General features: G+C 45.3%; 1 protein-coding gene across 1 annotated transcript in view; it reads right to left on the bottom strand.

Annotated features, from left to right (window-relative positions):
• MYO18B (myosin XVIIIB) overlaps nt 1-20408 on the bottom strand; it is a 1784667-nt gene that overhangs the window by 1156708 nt on the left and 607551 nt on the right. Inside the window, exon 21 of the mRNA XM_069620271.1 lies at nt 20114-20223. Coding sequence (XP_069476372.1) covers nt 20114-20223 — 110 coding nt within the window. The remainder of the gene's footprint in view (nt 1-20113; nt 20224-20408) is intronic.

A 20408-nucleotide genomic window follows, 5' to 3' on the forward strand; every position in this document is an offset into this window, starting at 1 on the left:
TCAATGATACAGGTCACAATGGAAGGCGTTATTGATAGCCCCTAGGGAAATCTGCTTCACTATTTCTATGGTAGCGAGGGGAGATGGCAGGTGAACAAATAGTTGCAGAGTGGGAGTAGAATCGGGAAAGACTTGGGAGGTTGTATTAGGAAGGCGGGTGGCTGGCAGTGGAAGGGAGGAAGCAGGGCGGCGGGAGGAAGATCTAGAGCTACAAGCTTGTTGCTCGGAATTGTAAGCTTGTACTGTTAGGTAAAGGCCATGATCAGAGCAATCTAAGTGGCACACCCCAAATGATGGGTGCTGATATTCCGTGGCGATTACCACATTCATGTATTTAAAAAAGCATGACTTTATTCCCTGCATTTAGGTACTGTGTAAGTATGCGTCTCCCTCTTTGGGGGAATTATCCTTTCAGTGTCAGTGTCTCTTTACTACCCATTATCTCTCATCATATCCAGGGAAGCCATTCCACCAACATGCCTGGGGTAGCGGAAGTGACATCCAAAAACCGTTGACCTCTGATGACATCACTTCCTGTCAACGGTTTTTAGATTCTAATGGACTACACCCACCCCAAAGTGACATCACGGGAAGCGATGGGACACAACCTTTTCCCCTTCACAAAACAGGAAGTGGCATCACATAGCATTGTTCCTAAGTACACTATGAAAAATATGGTTACAATATCACTATAATGTGATATACATTTCATACAAGAATGGATCACTGTATATATGATTAATATCAGTGTGTATAGGCCCATATTACCAATTTATTGTGAATGCAAGCAGACATCCAACGCCAAATGATAATGATGTGTTATTGTATAGCACTTAGGCGCTTTAAATAGAACAAATATACATACAATATCACCAAACCTGCGTTGGTACTCATTTATCAACCTCAGGAGGATAAAAGGCTCAATTGAGGTGTTTAAAAGAGGCTACATTAGTGACTCACCCCCTGCAGTGGGCCTGAAATAAACCTTCAATGAGTCTAGCAATTATTGTATAGAATTCCAGAAAGACAATTCTTTGTTATTCCTATTCTTTCTTATTTAGGGTCACTGCTCAAAGTGTTACACTTGTAGTACCCTTTATTTTTTACGAGGCCTGAACAAGAAATCCAGCCACTCCACAAACAAAGAGCCACACAGGATCTTACATTTAAAAAAAAAAAAATTCTTTTAGGGGTAGCAAGGGAGACATCAGGGGTAGCACGGGAGACCTCAGGGGTTGCAGTAGCAAACCCGAAATGATGTCCCTGGTCGTATCACCATGCATGTATTAAAGGTAGATGAAGTGCATATGAATGCATCATAGTGATGATCCTTAGCTGTTCATTACCGCAGACATTTTAAACTAATAATGTATTTTTCAGTAAGGGACCATCTCCAGTCCACCTCAATGCCATGGCATATGTGATCAAATTATATTTACAGAATGAACTGTAGCATGTAAGAGGATTCAATTCAGCACTACAGCCAAGTTAACGCCTAGTCTAGAATACTGAATGAAAACCCTTATTGATATATCTTTAGGTCCAGTTCATGCGTTCTGGATGACTACCCTTGTATAACACCCCTCTCTTGGAATCCCCCTGACCCCACTGAGCCAAGAAGTAATTCTGTTTTGCAAGTTTAAAAGGTTTATTTGATAAATTAAAATATATATCACACTTTTTAATAAATTAATAATTGAATATCACACTTAATCTGATATGGTCCAGATCAGATTGGACCTTCTGTAATGCCATCTGTTGCCTATTTGCCAGATTTTGGCTTTCAGCACATCTATCCTGCATGTCTCCCATATATAGGTACAGGTATGCTGCTATCCTGGCGATCTTATTGTGTTCCTCTTTGGCTTTAGGAGCCATATATAGTTCACTCAGGGCCACATGTAAGGGACCCTGATCTCTATATATATCTGACCCTGTTTCAGTGACCTGTTGTGTGATGGCCTGCAACCACACATCCTGGCCCTGTTCGGTCCATTCACCTCTCACAAATAGCTTATGCAAGAGGTGCTCTCTGGCTATTTTCATGTCTACTAAGGTCGTCATTCTAGAGATTGGTCTCTGTCCTGACTTACAGAAGTTAGTATTTTATTTTTTGCAGAACAGAACTTTTCTTGGAGTGTCCCTTTTGAGGAATGCTTCACAGCGTAATGCAGCGTGGTGATCCGACCGGGTGTATGTATCCCGTCAGTTAGCACACTGTATTAAGCTGCACAACTGGTAAATCTAACCCAACGTCTCGGCTCGAGCCCCCACTTTGTAAGAGGATTCAATTCAGCACTACAGCCAAGTTAACGCCTAGTCTAGAATACTGAATGAAAACCCTTATTGATATATCTTTAGGTCCAGTTCATGCGTTCTGGATGACTACCCTTGTATAACACCCCTCTCTTGGAATCCCCCTGACCCCACTGAGCCAAGAAGTAATTCTGTTTTGCAAGTTTAAAAGGTTTATTTGATAAATTAAAATATATATCACACTTTTTAATAAATTAATAATTGAATATCACACTTAATCTGATATGGTAAATATTAACAACGGAGAATCTGGCACTAGCACACTTCTTTAATCACTAAGGAGTTGACATGAAATGGATAAGGTAGCACACTGGTAAATAGGAACAAAAGTATAATGTGGTAGAGGATGCTTTATGTAGGCTCAGGTGGATGCAATATTCAATGAATGCAGTACAGAAAATACGCAATATGATTTCAACCAAACAATGTAATCACTTTTCTCTGGCTACTCCCCTCCCCCCCCTTGATGCAAGGCAAGGAAATGGAAGGAAAACACACAGTTCTCAGAAATGCAATCAACTGTAATTCAGTTCAATCCAGCAAGCTTAAACAGAAGTTTGAAAACACAGGCAAATGCTTTGATAGGTGCTAGCAATGAATGAGAAATATGCTGGAAACGCTCTTAATTCCCTTTTAGAGGTTCAGGATGAGTGGTATCTAGTTAATATTAGTCCAGGCTCACACTAGCAATGATGCAGGGATAGTTAGCAGGTTAAACGAATTTCTGGCAAATGAAATCAGGCAGCAGCAGTTTTTTTACATGTGAAGAAATTGCAAATCGCGGCAGAATTCGCGGATGCGCCGAGCGCTATTACAAAGGAACCGCAAGGACTATCTCTACCGTTTTGGGGTCCTAGGAAAGCCTAGGATCTCAGGTTCCAAATGAAAGTTATTGCAAGTCTCTAGCCCAAACGGTTGCAGAGATATGAGTAATTTAGTAAAGGTCGTTTTTGGTTTTGTAAATTTTAAACGCACACTTTTTCAAAATGACAAATTTTACTAGAAATGACAGGTGACAGATAGGAGGCAGTTCTACTTAGGTTAAATAGATTGAATTAGATGAATTTAAACTAAGAGATGTGTTCTGAGTTTTGCTAAGTACTCACAAGAGATTTTGAACAGGAAAGCGACTTGGTCACGGACTTCAGTCTGGTCAGGTCTTTCCGGATTCTGCTCACAGCGCCTGGTCTGGTCTCGGCTAGGCACAGCACTGCTTTCTCTCTGGTCTGGTCTCTGCTAGGCACAGCACTGCTTTCTCTCTGGTCTGGTCTCTGCTAGGCACAGCACTGCTTTCTCTCTGGTCTGGTCTCTGCTCTGGATAGATTGAAGTCTCTAGTTTGGCTTTCTGGAGTTTGATGGAGGTAAGTATGGATTTTTCCGGCAGGGCTTCCAGCGGCAGATGAAATTGAATCTCTCTATGTGTCCTGACTCTCTGCTTTTATCTGTTTCTTGAGAATGGGTGTGTGTGTTGCATCACTAGACTTGCCCCTCTCATTCGTCATTGGTCAGGTTTCCATTCCTCCGCTTGATTGGCAAACTGAACTGTGAGTCAGATTGATGTCATTTTATGATCTCTTGAAACATCCTCCCTTATCATCTGTGCACCCAAATATATATATGATCAAAATCCATACTTCAGAGTTACACAGTTGTTTGAAATTACATATACATGGTGTGGCTGAATTTAGCCATGTCTATGTCCAAATCTGCTCATTCTCGGAGCTTGCATTCAAAGGGTGTACATAATTGACTTTTTAACTGCTTTTTCAATTCCCGACATGGACCCAACTTTACATACATGTGTGCAGGGGGTAGGGACATTAACTGATGAAGTTTCAGATTTTTAACATGCACACATTTAGAGTAATATCCACTTTTCCGCTAAAACCCCCCTGAACATACCACCGGTTCCTACCACGTCTTAAACTGTGGGCAGAAAAATCACAAGAATTATGGTATCATTTATAAAATTTTCACATGTCCGCACTATGAATTATCCCCCTTTTTATAAAACCATATCCTTGCTGCAGGGGTGTGTCTTTTCAGGTCACATGGTACAGAAACCAGTCTTTCCAGTTTCTGCCAAGCCAGCTTGCTTCTCACAGGCAGTGCCCCTCCCAGCTTCTCTAGGAGGAAGCCACTTTTTACGACGTCTGTAATAAAAACCCTTGCCTGAGTGGAGAGGGCTTTGTTCACTCTCTGCAGAGCACAGATAATTCAATTATCAGATAGATGGCATATCCTTTGTGTGAGCAGCAAAAGGGCAGATGGCCTGGGAACACAGCTGTGACTCAAGTTTCCTTTCTGATGGGGGTAGTTGCCAGGCAAAATCAAGTTCCTTAAGCCAGACCTTCAGCTAACTTTTTGTTGCTTTTAAAATAACTTGTAATTTTACACATGCAGCTAGAATGCTGATTCTAAGTGCAAAACTATGACATTTCAACAGTTACAAAGGCATGTGACACCAAACATAGGTCACTCATTTAATTTAACATTTTCGATTTTGGTGGTTTTAAATCCAGTTGCAGTTAGGCTTAAGCTGCTGACTCCATAGCATTTTTGTTATAAGCATTGTTTTTGGGCTCTTCATTTCCCAGATTTTGTAGGCACACAAAACTCCATTCTGCCAAATGTCTGCTGGTGTTCAGTGAATATTTTGCACATGTTGCAAGGTTTCAAATAGGCATTTTGGCTTGCCTTCAGAAACACACAGAGTGGTTTTAAAACGCCGGCTTTTGGATAGTGGTGAGTACTGGTACTGCACCCATTTTTGGGATTTTCTTGGATTAATGCATTCTAAACAGGAATGGTTCTTACATGGTAGTACATCCTTGCTTAACATTGTTTTGATGGGGCTCCTTACAGTAAGATGGTTATGTGGAACCCCACAAAAAGGGTTGAATCTTTAAAGTGGTCCAATGAGTCACGATTTCAGCAACTTTTTGACATCAGTAAAAGTGGATTTTGTTAACAAAGACCTTTCTTTACCCTGGTGGGTGGCAAGTTAGGTAACCATTTTGGTGTGCGCACAACTGCGCAGCTTTCCTGGATTTCGGCGCACATGTGGGTTTTCCGCCATCTTGAATGTCCTAAGCCCACAGCACCAAATGTTGTAGCAGGGTAGCTTAAACGTGGGTCAGGACACCCTACAAGCCCCCCCACGTGACTGCACTTTGAGTTTGGGTCGATGGGGAGTCGCGTGCCCAAGGGTTTTGACCCACGCACCGGTCTGTCCGCATAATCTTCTTCCTCTTCTGTAGATGGCACAGTTCAGCATCTTCTTCTCCATCCGGTCAGATCGATCAGTTCTCCTCGCCGGTCCTGATGGGAAGATTGGGCGGTACCCCGGGCCCGTTGTGTCTTTGCTCCCGGTCTCCGATCGTCCTTCTTGGTCATCCTTCATGGTTTCATCTCTCCTAGGATGATAAAGGAAGAGCGGCAATATCTACTCATAGACGATTTTTTTTTTTCCCACCACTGTTGAGATAGTGGGGCAGCATATGCATTTCATCGTAACGAAATATTACATTCTTATTTTGAAAAAAAAAAAAACAGCATCACTAGAGACAGTTTCATGTAAATCACAATGTTTTAGAGACTAGATGTGGTATGTTTTATGATTGGAACTGAATTAGTCTGATACAGTACCCGCTAGGATTCCAGAGGATTCCTCCAGTTGTTGCAGAGTGTGCCTGGGATGGCAACATTTCAACTGGTTTATGTGGACCCACTTGTCTTCCCCCTCTGCCGAACCACCTTTGGGGATGCGGATCTTGTAGGCCACAGGGGAGATCTTATCGACGATCTCAAAGGGTCCCTTCCATGTAGGCAAAAATTTGCGCTGCTTGGCCTGGTTCCTTTGGAAGTTGTATAGATAGACCCGGTCTCCCACCTGATATTCCTTCCTGGAAGTTTTCAGGTCATAATGGGTCTTCATGCTATCAGTCGATCTTTCTAGATTCCGCTGAGCATAAGCAAAAGCATGTTGGAGGTGTTTCCTTAAATTCTCTACATACTCATGAGTAGTGGAGGCATTTATCAGTGTCTGCTCTTGGGTCCTGTAGAGCAAATGCTGCGGAAGCACCATCTTGCGCCCAGTCATCAACTCAAATGGTGACATTTTGGTTGCAGATGAAGGGGTAGATCTGATGGCCATTAGGACCAGAGGTAATCGGATATCCCAACTTGGCCCAGAATCTGCCACAAACTTCTTTAATATGCTCACAATTGTCCGGTTATATCTCTCTACTGCCCCAGAAGAAGCTGGTCTATAAGCAATATGCAGCTTTCTCTTGACCCCCAGTATCTCCCACATCTTTGTCATTACTTCACTGGTGAAGTGGCTACCTCTGTCTGACTCAATCCTTTGAGGTAGACCAAAACGGGAAAAGATGTGGTTAATCATCAAGGCCGCTGCAGTTTCTGCCTTGCAATTTGGGGCTGGGAGACATTCCACCCACTTGGTAAACAAGCATGTCACGGTCAACATGTACTTATTCCCCCTAGCCGAGCGAATCACAGGGCCTACAAAGTCGATTTGTAAATCTGACCATGGCAGTGTCATTCCCCTCTTTTGTAAAGGCGCCCGGTGTGTGAGGGATGATGGCTGAAATTGTGCACACACAAGGCAACCCTTCAGGTACTGGTCGAGGTCCTGCCCCATGTGTGGCCAGTATGCAACCTCTCTTAAGATTTCCAATGTTGTGTGAAACCCCCTATGACCGGCAGTGGCCGCATCATGGGCGTGACTTAACATCAGGCTTCGGAATGAGGTAGGAACCACCCACTGATCGTGGCCAGCTTTGGATTTCCTTACCAACAAACCGTCTTGGATCCGGAACATTTTGGGACATTTCATCAACACTCTTAGGTCCTCTTTCCCAATGTAATCGGTATCCGTCAGGGGAAAGTTCTCAGGGTCCTCAAGGTGCTGGTAAAATTTACCAATTATTGGATCCCCCTTCTGAGCAGTAATCAAATCAGCATCAGGGGTCTCCTTACTCCATTGTGCAATTGAGAGGTCGTTGTGAGCATTTGTCTGGGACCTAGTGATGGCAGTGACCTGGATTTCCCCCAACAGGGACTCAATCTCAATTAGATCCCCTTGGATGGCCCCGGTTTTGGCCAGCTGATCAGCTAAGTCATTTCCAGTTTTGTCTGGTCCCTCTACTTTGGAATGACCCTTGATCTTCTTCCAATAGATGGTCATCCCATTCGAGGTGACCAGATCATCAATGTTTTGGATCAACTTCCCATGTTTCAAGGGTTTGTTGTTAGCACATACCATGCCTCTGGTCTTCCAATTAACCAGGTGCTCCACGAACCCGTTCCGTACATAATCCGAATCTGTGATTATGACCAGTTCGTGGAGTTGATGCTGGACAGCAGTGAGGATGGCCTGATGCACAGCCATCAATTCTGCCACCTGACTACTTCGGGGACCAATTTTGTATCCAGCGGAGGGTTCTGGGGACTCATTCACCCATGCATTCCCTACGCCGGCCACCAGTTCTTTCTCCCCGTTGTTGTCGACATGGTAAGAGCATCCATCCACATACACAGTGGGCATTCCCTCACACTTGTCTTCTTCAAAGACTTTGTGGGGGGAATTAAGGTATGCCTCCATGTTGTCCTTTATTTTTAGACTTTCGTCCTCGAGACAGTTTTCTCTGGCACAATCATGCAAGTCAGCCAGACCTTGCGCGAGGGGACTCTTCTTGTTTTGGCCATATCTGACCTCCACAGGAAAGCCTTGCATTGACAGAATCCAGGAAGTAATTCGGGAATTACTCACATTTCCGGCCCGGATTCTGTCACTTTGGAGATATTGCAGAGGCTGGTGTGGAGTCTCCACTATGATGTGTTCCCCCTGGATAAACGGGCGGTAATTCTTCAATGCCCACACCGTTGCCAGGAGTGCCTTCTCACAATCGTTGAATTTTTCCTCCACAGAGGATAAAGTTTTGCTCGCATAGGAGATTACTTTATTGACCTTGTCATGCTTTTGATATAATACTGCCGTCAAGCACGTATTAGAGAACCCCGTCTCCAGGAAGAACTCCTTGTTTCTGACAGGGTAAGCTAGGCAAGGCGCTTGTGAGAGGCTTCTTTTGAGTTGTTTTACTGCCTCGGCTTGTTCTGGACCCCATTCCCACTTGACCCCCCCCTTCAGGAGATGAATCAGGGGTCTGGTGATCTCTGCGTAGCCCTCAATGAACTTTCTGCTGTAATTAGTCAGTCCAAGGAGGCTCCTTAGTTCCCGCAGAGTTGTGGGGTCTTTCAGTTTCTGAAGTGCTTCCACTTTCTTTTCCTGGGGACAGAGACCCTGAGGAGTAATCTCATGCCCCAAGAAATTAACACGGGTTCTACACCACTGTGCTTTCTGAAAGGAAAGTTTTGCTCCGGCGGCCCTCAACTGTGTCAGAACATAACGGATCTCTGCTATGTGTTCCTCCACAGATGAACTTTTGATGAGGACATCATCTACATAAGCCAGGTTACCCCTCGTACCCAGGTCGGGCATGGCCTTATGTAGGAAAATATTGAACTCATTACCGGAGTTAAGGTATCCGAAGGGAGTCCGGGTCCATGTGTACTGCTGGCCCCCAAAGGTAAAAGCCAGCTTGTATTGGTCCTCCCTACTGACAGGCACGGTCCAGTATCCATTGGTCAGGTCTATTGCAGTGAATACCTGTGACCCCTGAATCTGGGCCAGCCCTTGGTCAATGTAGGGCAGAGGCCATCGGGAAGTATGGACCCGTTTGTTGAGCTCCCTAAGGTCAGCGCAGAGTCTCCACTGGCCGTTTGGCTTCAATATTCCCAGCACCGGATTATTGAAGGTGCTGTGGACTGGACGGATTATTCCCCGGGACTCAAGGTTCTTAATTATTTCAGTAAGGGACTCCATTGATGCGAGAGGCAAGCGATATTGCTTCACAAACACTGGAGTCATGCCAGGGTCCGTGGGGATTGTTGTTGTGTGGATGTCAGTGCGACCACAGTCATATGAGTCTACCGCAAAGAGATCTTGGAAATCCAAGAAAACTTGTTTCAACTTTTGCTTTTGTTCCAGAGTCACACAGGCATCAGCTAGGTTGACTCTCTCTTCCACCATCTGCCTGAAGCCTGGAAAGACTTCTGGTTTGGCTATCTCCGCGGCCTCCTCCAGCTGGGTGGAGAAGTCCCTGGTCAGAGTGCTGATTTGGACCGGAGGCTTCAGGTGGGAAAGGCAGCCCTCATGGACCTGGAAAATCACCTCATCCCTCCTGAAGTCACAGGTCACATCTTCCTTACCATAGGGGCAGGAAGTGTACACCAGGAAGTTCCCCCCATGCCGGGTAAAAATCCTGTCTGGTGTTGCGTTGTCATCACTGTCACTGTCAAAACAGTCCTTGGGGATGGGTCCTAACAGTTCATTTACAAGATCAATGGAGAAATGTCTGTCATCAACCGCCATTCCAATAATGGTGCCTGCGGCTAGAGTAATACTCTTTAAGTCGCTGTTATCCCCCTCTATTAGAATGGGGTCATGTTCTATGTTGACTAATGGAGTCGGGTTTACCCCCAACCCTTGCTGTTGGAGAGAAGCATTTAGATGTATGTAAGCATCAGGGTTTTTCAACTCTTGTCCCCTTTTAACTTTCACTTCCAGGGAGAATTGTCGGGTCCTTTCTGGGATGGTGACTTCCTCTTTAACCTGAATTTCAACTGCATAAGGTAGCAATTGAGCTGACCTAAATGCTTTTTCTGGATCATCAAAGCCCATGGGATTATCCGCTAATCGGGACCAAGCTTTGAAGTTTATTAGGTCCAAACTAATGGCAAAGCGATTGAGAATGTCACTGCCTAAGTAAAAGGCGGCAGTGACGTCTCGCACGACCCAACAATTATGGACTATGCTCTTGTTGCCAATGGAGATTTTGAGCATACACCTGCTTGGCAGGAGATGTTTGGAGTCAGGTGCTTCCAGGTCCATTTCCCATTTGTCTATCAGTTTGAAGGTGGGAATGGCTGGATCTTTTGGGAGTTGGCGGAACATGGCTTCGCTGATGAAGCTCTTACCGTTGTTCACACACACTCGAGCGAGAACAGAGTCCTTCCCATCATTTAACTGAACAGGGATGAACAACTGCTCTCCAATTTGCTGAATATCAGCCAGGCTTTGAGCTGATTTCACATCTTTCTGGACTATAGGAGTGGGGGTTTCTGATTGTGGATTAGTATAGAATTTCAGAGTGTTTCCTTCCAGCGTGGAATACCACTTTAGACTGGAAGGAAGGTTGATTTTCAGAAATAGAGAGGACCCCCCATCACCAGTCTGTTGTCCTACTGCTATTACCGTCACGTCTGGAATTTGGTTGTTCTGGAAGTGAAATTCTACTTGGTCAGATTTTTGTTCAACCATGTGGCATGTGCCGTTTAAACTAACATGGTTGACACACTGTTTTAATTTTATTGGTCGGCTAGGCTGGGTCCAGAGGACCTTGTTTACACAATCTATTAGGGGTGACAACCTTCTCAGGAGGTCATTCCCTAGTAAACAAGGGGTGCCCTCCGGGGTCACAACTATGACCGGGTGTTTCAACTTGTGTCGCCCAATTTTAATGTCCAAGTCTGCAGTCCCCTCAACGGGAATTTCCTTCCCGTCAAAGTTCTGTAGTTGTCCCGGAAGAGAGGTGAGAGGAATTTGGTAATTCTCTCCCCTTCCTGCATTCAGTTCATCAAAGGCCCTTCTGGACAGAAGGGTAGCTTGAGATCCAGTGTCCACCAGTGCCGAGATTGTACCCTGCCCCTGTACTTGTACCGGGGCATAATATCTTCCCTCCTTCTCCTCAAGGGGGCACAGATAATGTACATTTTTGGACAACTGGTGGGCTAATTTTCTGGTTTTGGACATCGATAGCGAAGAGATTTGGGCAGAATTCTGTGGAGAGTCTTGGGAATCTGAAAGAAAAAGTTGGCAACTGGAGATCAGAGCCATTGTGGGTTCCCCTGGTTCCGGTTCTGGGCTGCCCCCCCCTTTTTGGAGGCAGTCCCCAGGATGGGTTTGAACCAGGGGATTTTCTTGCTGTTGGTTCTGGGATGAGATGGTGGGCGGCGGTAGCTCAGTCTCCACATCTCCCCAGTCTGGATTTGCATCCCTAGGGACCCATTTTTCTTTGGGAGGAGTTCCCCCCTCTCTGAAGGAGAAGATCCTTTTCCCAGGATCCTCTGAGGATCCCTCTCCCTCAAATTGGAAGATCTGTACCTCCTCCTCAAACTGAGTCTGTTTGGGTCTTTTGTTTCTCCTACCCCCCCTCTGCTCCTTAGGAGGCAGACTTTCAGGGGCAAGAGATTTTGTTGCCGGTTCCTGGGTTTCCAGGGGCTGTTTACAAGTGAGGAAGGAAGCTTCCTCCAAGGCTTTACACCCCCCTTCCCTTTGTGCCTCCTCCCTGGGAACCGGTGATTTATCGGGGTGCTGCCCCCGTCATTGTTCTGGAGCACCAGGTCCAGAGTTGGGTGCGTTCTGCACCGGCACACCCATCTGAGGGTTCTGCTGAGCCCTCAGTATGTGACCCAGATCCCGCGCCATGTTTTGAACCTGGCGCTCTAACTGGGAAACCCGCTCAGGCTGATACGGGGCCCTGTTTTCTCCCCTGGGCTGATCCCGGGAAGGGTAGCTGTCCCTCCTCTGGTAGTACCCCTGGTTGGGAAGATTTTGGTACCCCTCCACCCTTGGCCTCCCCTCTCCCGGATTCAGTGGTCTGGGCTCAGGGAATTGAGGAAAGAAGGATGGATGATTTTGGGGTTGGAAGTCGGGTGGATATCTGGGGAAAAAGTTCTGCCCAGGGTTTGGTAAATTTCTGCCCTCCTGTGGGAAGTTTGGAGGGAAGTTCCCTGGGTTAGGTGCTTGGCTGGATCCCCCCCCTTGGGCTGGAGGAGTCCACACATAACCCAGGATGGGTCTGTTACCTTTGTAGCGAGGACTTACATAGTCAGGAGAGCGAGGGACCCCATTTGTGGGGCTGCCTCCCTGGCTCCCTGTCTGCGACTGGCCCGAGGACCTTCTGGGCCTAGCATTATTAGGTGCAGGTAGGTTTTTAGGCCCCCCCATCTCCAAATCCAAAACGGGGGTGACCTTTACCTCTGCCACCTTGGCAGCAGCAGGGGTGCTTTTGGCTTTGGGGTTTTTCTGGGCATTGCTTTTATTTTCTATGGGCTTCTGCACCTCATAGATGCAGGTAGCCTGTTCAATGACCCAGTCTAAAGATCTTTTCTCGTGAAAATCCCTCACGAGCTGGGTCATGATATATTTGGGCAAGGCATGGAAAAACGTGTTTATAAATTCACGGCTATCCGTGCGCACCCTTCTTGTGGTCTGTGCAAAAGCCCGCTTTAACTCCTGCACAAATTCTTGTGGGGCCTGATCCTCCCCACATTGCAAATTGTAGGCTGCCTTGCGAGCCTCTTGAGGATTTCTGTGAACAGAAAAATGTTTTAGGATGGCCGCCTTATAGGTGGACCATCTTAAATGATTTTGGTCCTCCAGCCCCGCAAAGAAACTGGAGTATTCCGGGGAGAAGGTCCACTTTACATATTGAATGCAGCTTTGGCTGTCCTTCAAATGGAAAGTCTCCATCATTTGTTCAAACAACTCTAAGTGCTCCCAAACAGAATACTTAGCGTTCTTATGGTAAGGCGTGATGACGCTCCTGATCGCCTTAATCTGCTTTAAGGGGTCCTTGAGCAAGGCCCTTTTTGCCTTATTGGCCTTTTTGGTTCGGGTAACCCTTGTCCATTCTTCGTCGGACTCAGAGGCACTGCTCCCAGAGGTTCCCGTCTGTTCTTCCAGGTTTTCCCGGATTCTGCGAGCCTGGGAATGGCTGGCAGAATGTGGGGACCTGGTCTCCTGTGTCCTGCGCAGTTCAGAGGAGTCTTCAGATTCCTCCTTGCTGTCAGGATTTGATGGGTACCCCCTCCACTGACCTAACTGGGCAGAGGTTTTCAGGATGCCCTTAATGGGCCTACTCTCCTGGGGTTCCCCACTGAACTGTATTGTACTTGGGTGCCCATACCCGGATGCCCACCCCTCCATTCCTGGATGGTACTGGCCTATGAGCCCCATGCTTCTGGCTGGATAGTAATCTGCCATCCCTGTGGCCCTGTGCTCATGTGCGCCAGGGGACATGGGGGTGGCAGAGTCCAGGGACTGAGAGGTATGAGGGCCTCTGGTACTAGGGCTCCTGAGGTTATGCTCCGGAGTTTCCATTTCCCAGCGAACCTCATCTCTATCCGCCCCTGCTCCCTGTTGCAATGCAAGAGCCTGCATTTGTGCCTTCAGTTCCTCAGTTAAGGCCTTACTCGACTCTATCAGTCTCTCCTGCATCGCTACCTGCTGTTGGAGCCTATCATTGTGTTGACAGAGGGCCTCATTTTCCCTCTGTACTTCCTGGTTGGTCCTGGAGAACTGGGCCAGTCTTTGCTGCAGGAGGGTTACCTCCTGAGCTGTGTCCCTATTGGCCTGCTCCTTTCTTGCTAGAGCATCCTCCACCCTCCTGGTGTGCTCTAGCAAGTTCTGGTTTTCTTTTTGGAGGTCACCCAGTCCCTGGTGGGCCAGGTGATTTTCTTCCATTTTCCTTTTTAAATGGCAGACTTCCTGGCCTAAGGCGTCTCTTTCCTGACTAAGAGCCTGCATTTGTGCCGCCAGGTCGTCCCTTTGCCTTTGGAAGGCACCAGCTTTCTGGCGCTCCTGATCAAACTCTGCCTGGGTATCCAGGTCTTTCAGGATCAGTTTATTGCTCTCCTCTTTCTCTCTGTCTAGTTGGATTTGCAGGGTGGCTACCTGCTCTGTGCATGCCCTGTTGAAATTGATCTGTTGCTCCAGCCTTTTCTGGCTCTGCAGTAAGGAGTCCAAACTGTCTTGGTGCTCCTTCTGCAGGGCCAGAAATCTAGTATCCTGTTCTGACTTTTCCTTTTGCAGCACATCCATATCCTCCTTTATTTTAGTAATGTACAGTCTGCTGTCATTTTCTGACTCCTGGCTCCTCTGCAGCCTCTGCTCAGAAGAGTCCAGATCAGATTGGACCTTCTGTAATGCCATCTGTTGCCTATTTGCCAGATTTTGGCTTTCAGCACATCTATCCTGCATGTCTCCCATATATAGGTACAGGTATGCTGCTATCCTGGCGATCTTATTGTGTTCCTCTTTGGCTTTAGGAGCCATATATAGTTCACTCAGGGCCACATGTAAGGGACCCTGATCTCTATATATATCTGACCCTGTTTCAGTGACCTGTTGTGTGATGGCCTGCAACCACACATCCTGGCCCTGTTCGGTCCATTCACCTCTCACAAATAGCTTATGCAAGAGGTGCTCTCTGGCTATTTTCATGTCTACTAAGGTCGTCATTCTAGAGATTGGTCTCTGTCCTGACTTACAGAAGTTAGTATTTTATTTTTTGCAGAACAGAACTTTTCTTGGAGTGTCCCTTTTGAGGAATGCTTCACAGCGTAATGCAGCGTGGTGATCCGACCGGGTGTATGTATCCCGTCAGTTAGCACACTGTGTTAAGCTGCACAACTGGTAAATCTAACCCAACGTCTCGGCTCGAGCCCCCACTTTGTAAGAGGATTCAATTCAGCACTACAGCCAAGTTAACGCCTAGTCTAGAATACTGAATGAAAACCCTTATTGATATATCTTTAGGTCCAGTTCATGCGTTCTGGATGACTACCCTTGTATAACACCCCTCTCTTGGAATCCCCCTGACCCCACTGAGCCAAGAAGTAATTCTGTTTTGCAAGTTTAAAAGGTTTATTTGATAAATTAAAATATATATCACACTTTTTAATAAATTAATAATTGAATATCACACTTAATCTGATATGGTAAATATTAACAACGGAGAATCTGGCACTAGCACACTTCTTTAATCACTAAGGAGTTGACATGAAATGGATAAGGTAGCACACTGGTAAATAGGAACAAAAGTATAATGTGGTAGAGGATGCTTTATGTAGGCTCAGGTGGATGCAATATTCAATGAATGCAGTACAGAAAATACGCAATATGATTTCAACCAAACAATGTAATCACTTTTCTCTGGCTACTCCCCTCCCCCCCCTTGATGCAAGGCAAGGAAATGGAAGGAAAACACACAGTTCTCAGAAATGCAATCAACTGTAATTCAGTTCAATCCAGCAAGCTTAAACAGAAGTTTGAAAACACAGGCAAATGCTTTGATAGGTGCTAGCAATGAATGAGAAATATGCTGGAAACGCTCTTAATTCCCTTTTAGAGGTTCAGGATGAGTGGTATCTAGTTAATATTAGTCCAGGCTCACACTAGCAATGATGCAGGGATAGTTAGCAGGTTAAACGAATTTCTGGCAAATGAAATCAGGCAGCAGCAGTTTTTTTTACATGTGAAGAAATTGCAAATCGCGGCAAAATTCGCGGATGCGCCGAGCGCTATTACAAAGGAACCGCAAGGACTATCTCTACCGTTTTGGGGTCCTAGGAAAGCCTAGGATCTCAGGTTCCAAATGAAAGTTATTGCAAGTCTCTAGCCCAAACGGTTGCAGAGATATGAGTAATTTAGTAAAGGTCGTTTTTGGTTTTGTAAATTTTAAACGCACACTTTTTCAAAATGACAAATTTTACTAGAAATGACAGGTGACAGATAGGAGGCAGTTCTACTTAGGTTAAATAGATTGAATTAGATGAATTTAAACTAAGAGATGTGTTCTGAGTTTTGCTAAGTACTCACAAGAGATTTTGAACAGGAAAGCGACTTGGTCACGGACTTCAGTCTGGTCAGGTCTTTCCGGATTCTGCTCACAGCGCCTGGTCTGGTCTCGGCTAGGCACAGCACTGCTTTCTCTCTGGTCTGGTCTCTGCTAGGCACAGCACTGCTTTCTCTCTGGTCTGGTCTCTGCTAGGCACAGCACTGCTTTCTCTCTGGTCTGGTCTCTGCTCTGGATAGATTGAAGTCTCTAGTTTGGCTTTCTGGAGTTTGATGGAGGTAAGTATGGATTTTTCCGGCAGGGCTTCCAGCGGCAGATGAAATTGAATCTCTCTATGTGTCCTGACTCTCTGCTTTTATCTGTTTCTTGAGAATGGGTGTGTGTGTTGCATCACTAGACTTGCCCCTCTCATTCGTCATTGGTCAGGCTTCCATTCCTCCGCTTGATTGGCAAACTGAACTGTGAGTCAGATTGATGTCATTTTATGATCTCTTGAAACATCCTCCCTTATCATCTGTGCACCCAAATATATATATGATCAAAATCCATACTTCAGAGTTACACAGTTGTTTGAAATTACATATACATGGTGTGGCTGAATTTAGCCATGTCTATGTCCAAATCTGCTCATTCTCGGAGCTTGCATTCAAAGGGTGTACATAATTGACTTTTTAACTGCTTTTTCAATTCCCGACATGGACCCAACTTTACATACATGTGTGCAGGGGGTAGGGACATTAACTGATGAAGTTTCAGATTTTTAACATGCACACATTTAGAGTAATATCCACTTTTCCGCTAAAACCCCCCTGAACATACCACCGGTTCCTACCACGTCTTAAACTGTGGGCAGAAAAATCACAAGAATTATGGTATCATTTATAAAATTTTCACATGTCCGCACTATGAATTATCCCCCTTTTTATAAAACCATATCCTTGCTGCAGGGGTGTGTCTTTTCAGGTCACATGGTACAGAAACCAGTCTTTCCAGTTTCTGCCAAGCCAGCTTGCTTCTCACAGGCAGTGCCCCTCCCAGCTTCTCCAGGAGGAAGCCACTTTTTACGACGTCTGTAATAAAAACCCTTGCCTGAGTGGAGAGGGCTTTGTTCACTCTCTGCAGAGCACAGATAATTCAATTATCAGATAGATGGCATATCCTTTGTGTGAGCAGCAAAAGGGCAGATGGCCTGGGAACACAGCTGTGACTCAAGTTTCCTTTCTGATGGGGGTAGTTGCCAGGCAAAATCAAGTTCCTTAAGCCAGACCTTCAGCTAACTTTTTGTTGCTTTTAAAATAACTTGTAATTTTACACATGCAGCTAGAATGCTGATTCTAAGTGCAAAACTATGACATTTCAACAGTTACAAAGGCATGTGACACCAAACATAGGTCACTCATTTAATTTAACATTTTCGATTTTGGTGGTTTTAAATCCAGTTGCAGTTAGGCTTAAGCTGCTGACTCCATAGCATTTTTGTTATAAGCATTGTTTTTGGGCTCTTCATTTCCCAGATTTTGTAGGCACACAAAACTCCATTCTGCCAAATGTCTGCTGGTGTTCAGTGAATATTTTGCACATGTTGCAAGGTTTCAAATAGGCATTTTGGCTTGCCTTCAGAAACACACAGAGTGGTTTTAAAACGCCGGCTTTTGGATAGTGGTGAGTACTGGTACTGCACCCATTTTTGGGATTTTCTTGGATTAATGCATTCTAAACAGGAATGGTTCTTACATGGTAGTACATCCTTGCTTAACATTGTTTTGATGGGGCTCCTTACAGTAAGATGGTTATGTGGAACCCCACAAAAAGGGTTGAATCTTTAAAGTGGTCCAATGAGTCACGATTTCAGCAACTTTTTGACATCAGTAAAAGTGGATTTTGTTAACAAAGACCTTTCTTTACCCTGGTGGGTGGCAAGTTAGGTAACCATTTTGGTGTGCGCACAACTGCGCAGCTTTCCTGGATTTCGGCGCACATGTGGGTTTTCCGCCATCTTGAATTTCCTAAGCCCACAGCACCAAATGTTGTAGCAGGGTAGCTTAAACGTGGGTCAGGACACCCTACAAGCACTCTGCACTGCTGTATATTAACATGTATCAGCTTCCACAGGCTAGCATTTGTAAACGAGGACCCATGTTACGGAAACTACGAGGGCAACAAAATTCCACTTGCATCGCTTGTATCACAGAAGTGAGCTGCACTATTCTTCCAAATACCAAATGTGAGAATATTGTTTCAATAGAAGAGAGTTGGTTAAGTGCCCCATGCTAAACAAGAAATCCCCATCAGTGAGTATCATTTTTGTGTTGGTCTATATGTTGTAGCCCGAATAGAGGACAATTTGAAATGGGGTAATTGGTCAAGTAAGGCTCTAGTAACAATATTCCACCCTGGACTCAGTTGCAGTCAGAGGGATCCCATGGTGGTGGCTGAACACAGCCTCATAATGGCATGCAGCTACCCCTCAAAGACAGAGAGATTCCACAGAGCCTGACAGATAAGAAGATGGGACTGACCTGACTGACAAGGGCCACCTACAGCATTGTCTGACTCTCACGCCTGTATGTGGCTGGGCTTCAGAAGTTTCCTAATGTCGCACACCAATCTGATGCACTTTCTCCAGTACATGACACGCTTATTGAATCACGCGAGTTCTACCCACCAGGCCAGTGTCTCCAAATCTAGTTATAAACCTATACACATCCTAACATAGCAAATGTCTTGCAGCCCCACAATATTTGATCAGAATTGAAATGCTTATGAAAATCTTGCTTCTCTTACTCGTTCGCCAAAATCCCTAAAGTGCATAATCTGTTTATATGTGATAAAACAATCCAGTCCGTCCATGATTTAGAATCATGCAGAATGAGCTTAACTGCCTGGTTGAAGTTTCACCTCTTAGTTACATGGCCGGAAGTAGGAACTCTGACCTAATTTTAAGAAATGACTTCTGTGAATGGACCAAAAGCAGGATCCTTCCAAGCAGAAGTTCATTTGCCAAGTGGATTTCCTTCACAGTGAGAACACCCATCTGGCATGTCTGTAATGAACGGACAGTAAACTACAAGCTCTGTGCCGACAAAGAGAGTCGCCATTTACCTGTTTTCCCCCAGACTCAGTGGATGCTTGGGCATTTGCCCTGTCCACCATACCCTCCATTGTCCTCAGGGTCTATAGTGTGGGCTACCAGGGGTCCTACAAACACCTTCAAAGTTTTCGGAGCCAGTCGCTTTGCCATCAAACTCAACAAACTCCATCCCCCAACTCTAAATGAAAGGATGGCGGAGCTGAAAGGAATCAGACTGTGATAGTTCCTCCAATAGCCGAACTGGTCAAGACCCAATACCTAAATGGGGCAGAGGCCTCTGATTTTTTTAAAGGTAAAGCAGGCTCTAAAATCAGACGTCAGTGTATGGTTGCTAGATCTCTCCACATGTATTGTGTTACAGTGTTTTCTTTCTTTATAAGAATATCAGGTAGGAGTAATTGTACAACTTTACAGTACAATCATCTGATTATTCTTAATTTTTGTATTTGTTTTTAAATACAACGGGCCTCATTGCGACCCAGGCGCTAATGGGTTAACGGCGGCGTAAAAGGCTGCGGCGCCGTTAACCTATTAGTGCCTAAGTACGAGGTCCCTTTGCGGCACGCTACCTTAACGGCTGGTTTTACCATTCCCATTGAGCCCTATCGGGCAAAAATGAGGATGAGGAAGGGCCATGAAGGAAGGGGGAATTACCGCCCCGCCAACCTTGTAATGGGGTGGTAATTCCCCCTTTCTCCATGGCGGACTCCGGCAAGGACCATGGTGCTAATAGCACCATGGTCCTTCGCCTGGGTCGTAAGGAGGCCCAACGTTAGAGATGTTTAAATATCCTTCTAGAAGTATACCTGCTTGTTGATGGTAATGGTAAATAACCAGTTTTCCTTATATTATTCTTAAATAGGAATTTCCACATGGTCTGTTCTGTCAGACATATGTATATGCCAATTGTATGTATTGTCATCATGTATGCCGTCTCGCAGATCTGTGCTTGCATCACTGCATTTTTTCTGATGTACCTTACCTTGTTCTCATCTGTTGCATCATAAGCTGATGTATATTTCTTCATAACTGGCAGTGCCAAAACCTGGAACCGCCGCCGGAACTCAATGATCCCCATTCGATCAGTGTAACCTGTAATTAAAAGGGAGATACCAATAGTTCATTTTAGGAAGTTAATAAAACAAGATAGATACCTCATTTTTTAGTACAGTTTTTATCGATTTAGCAATTATTCATCTTTTTCTGTTTGCATCATGAATGGTGAAATGCATGCCATCATCAGTGATGAGATCTTTCTTGGTCCAGATTTTGAGCTT

This window comes from Ambystoma mexicanum, chromosome 10 (assembly GCF_040938575.1).
Source record: "Ambystoma mexicanum isolate Mex_15411 chromosome 10, UKY_AmexF1_1, whole genome shotgun sequence".
NCBI lineage: Eukaryota > Metazoa > Chordata > Amphibia > Caudata > Ambystomatidae > Ambystoma > Ambystoma mexicanum.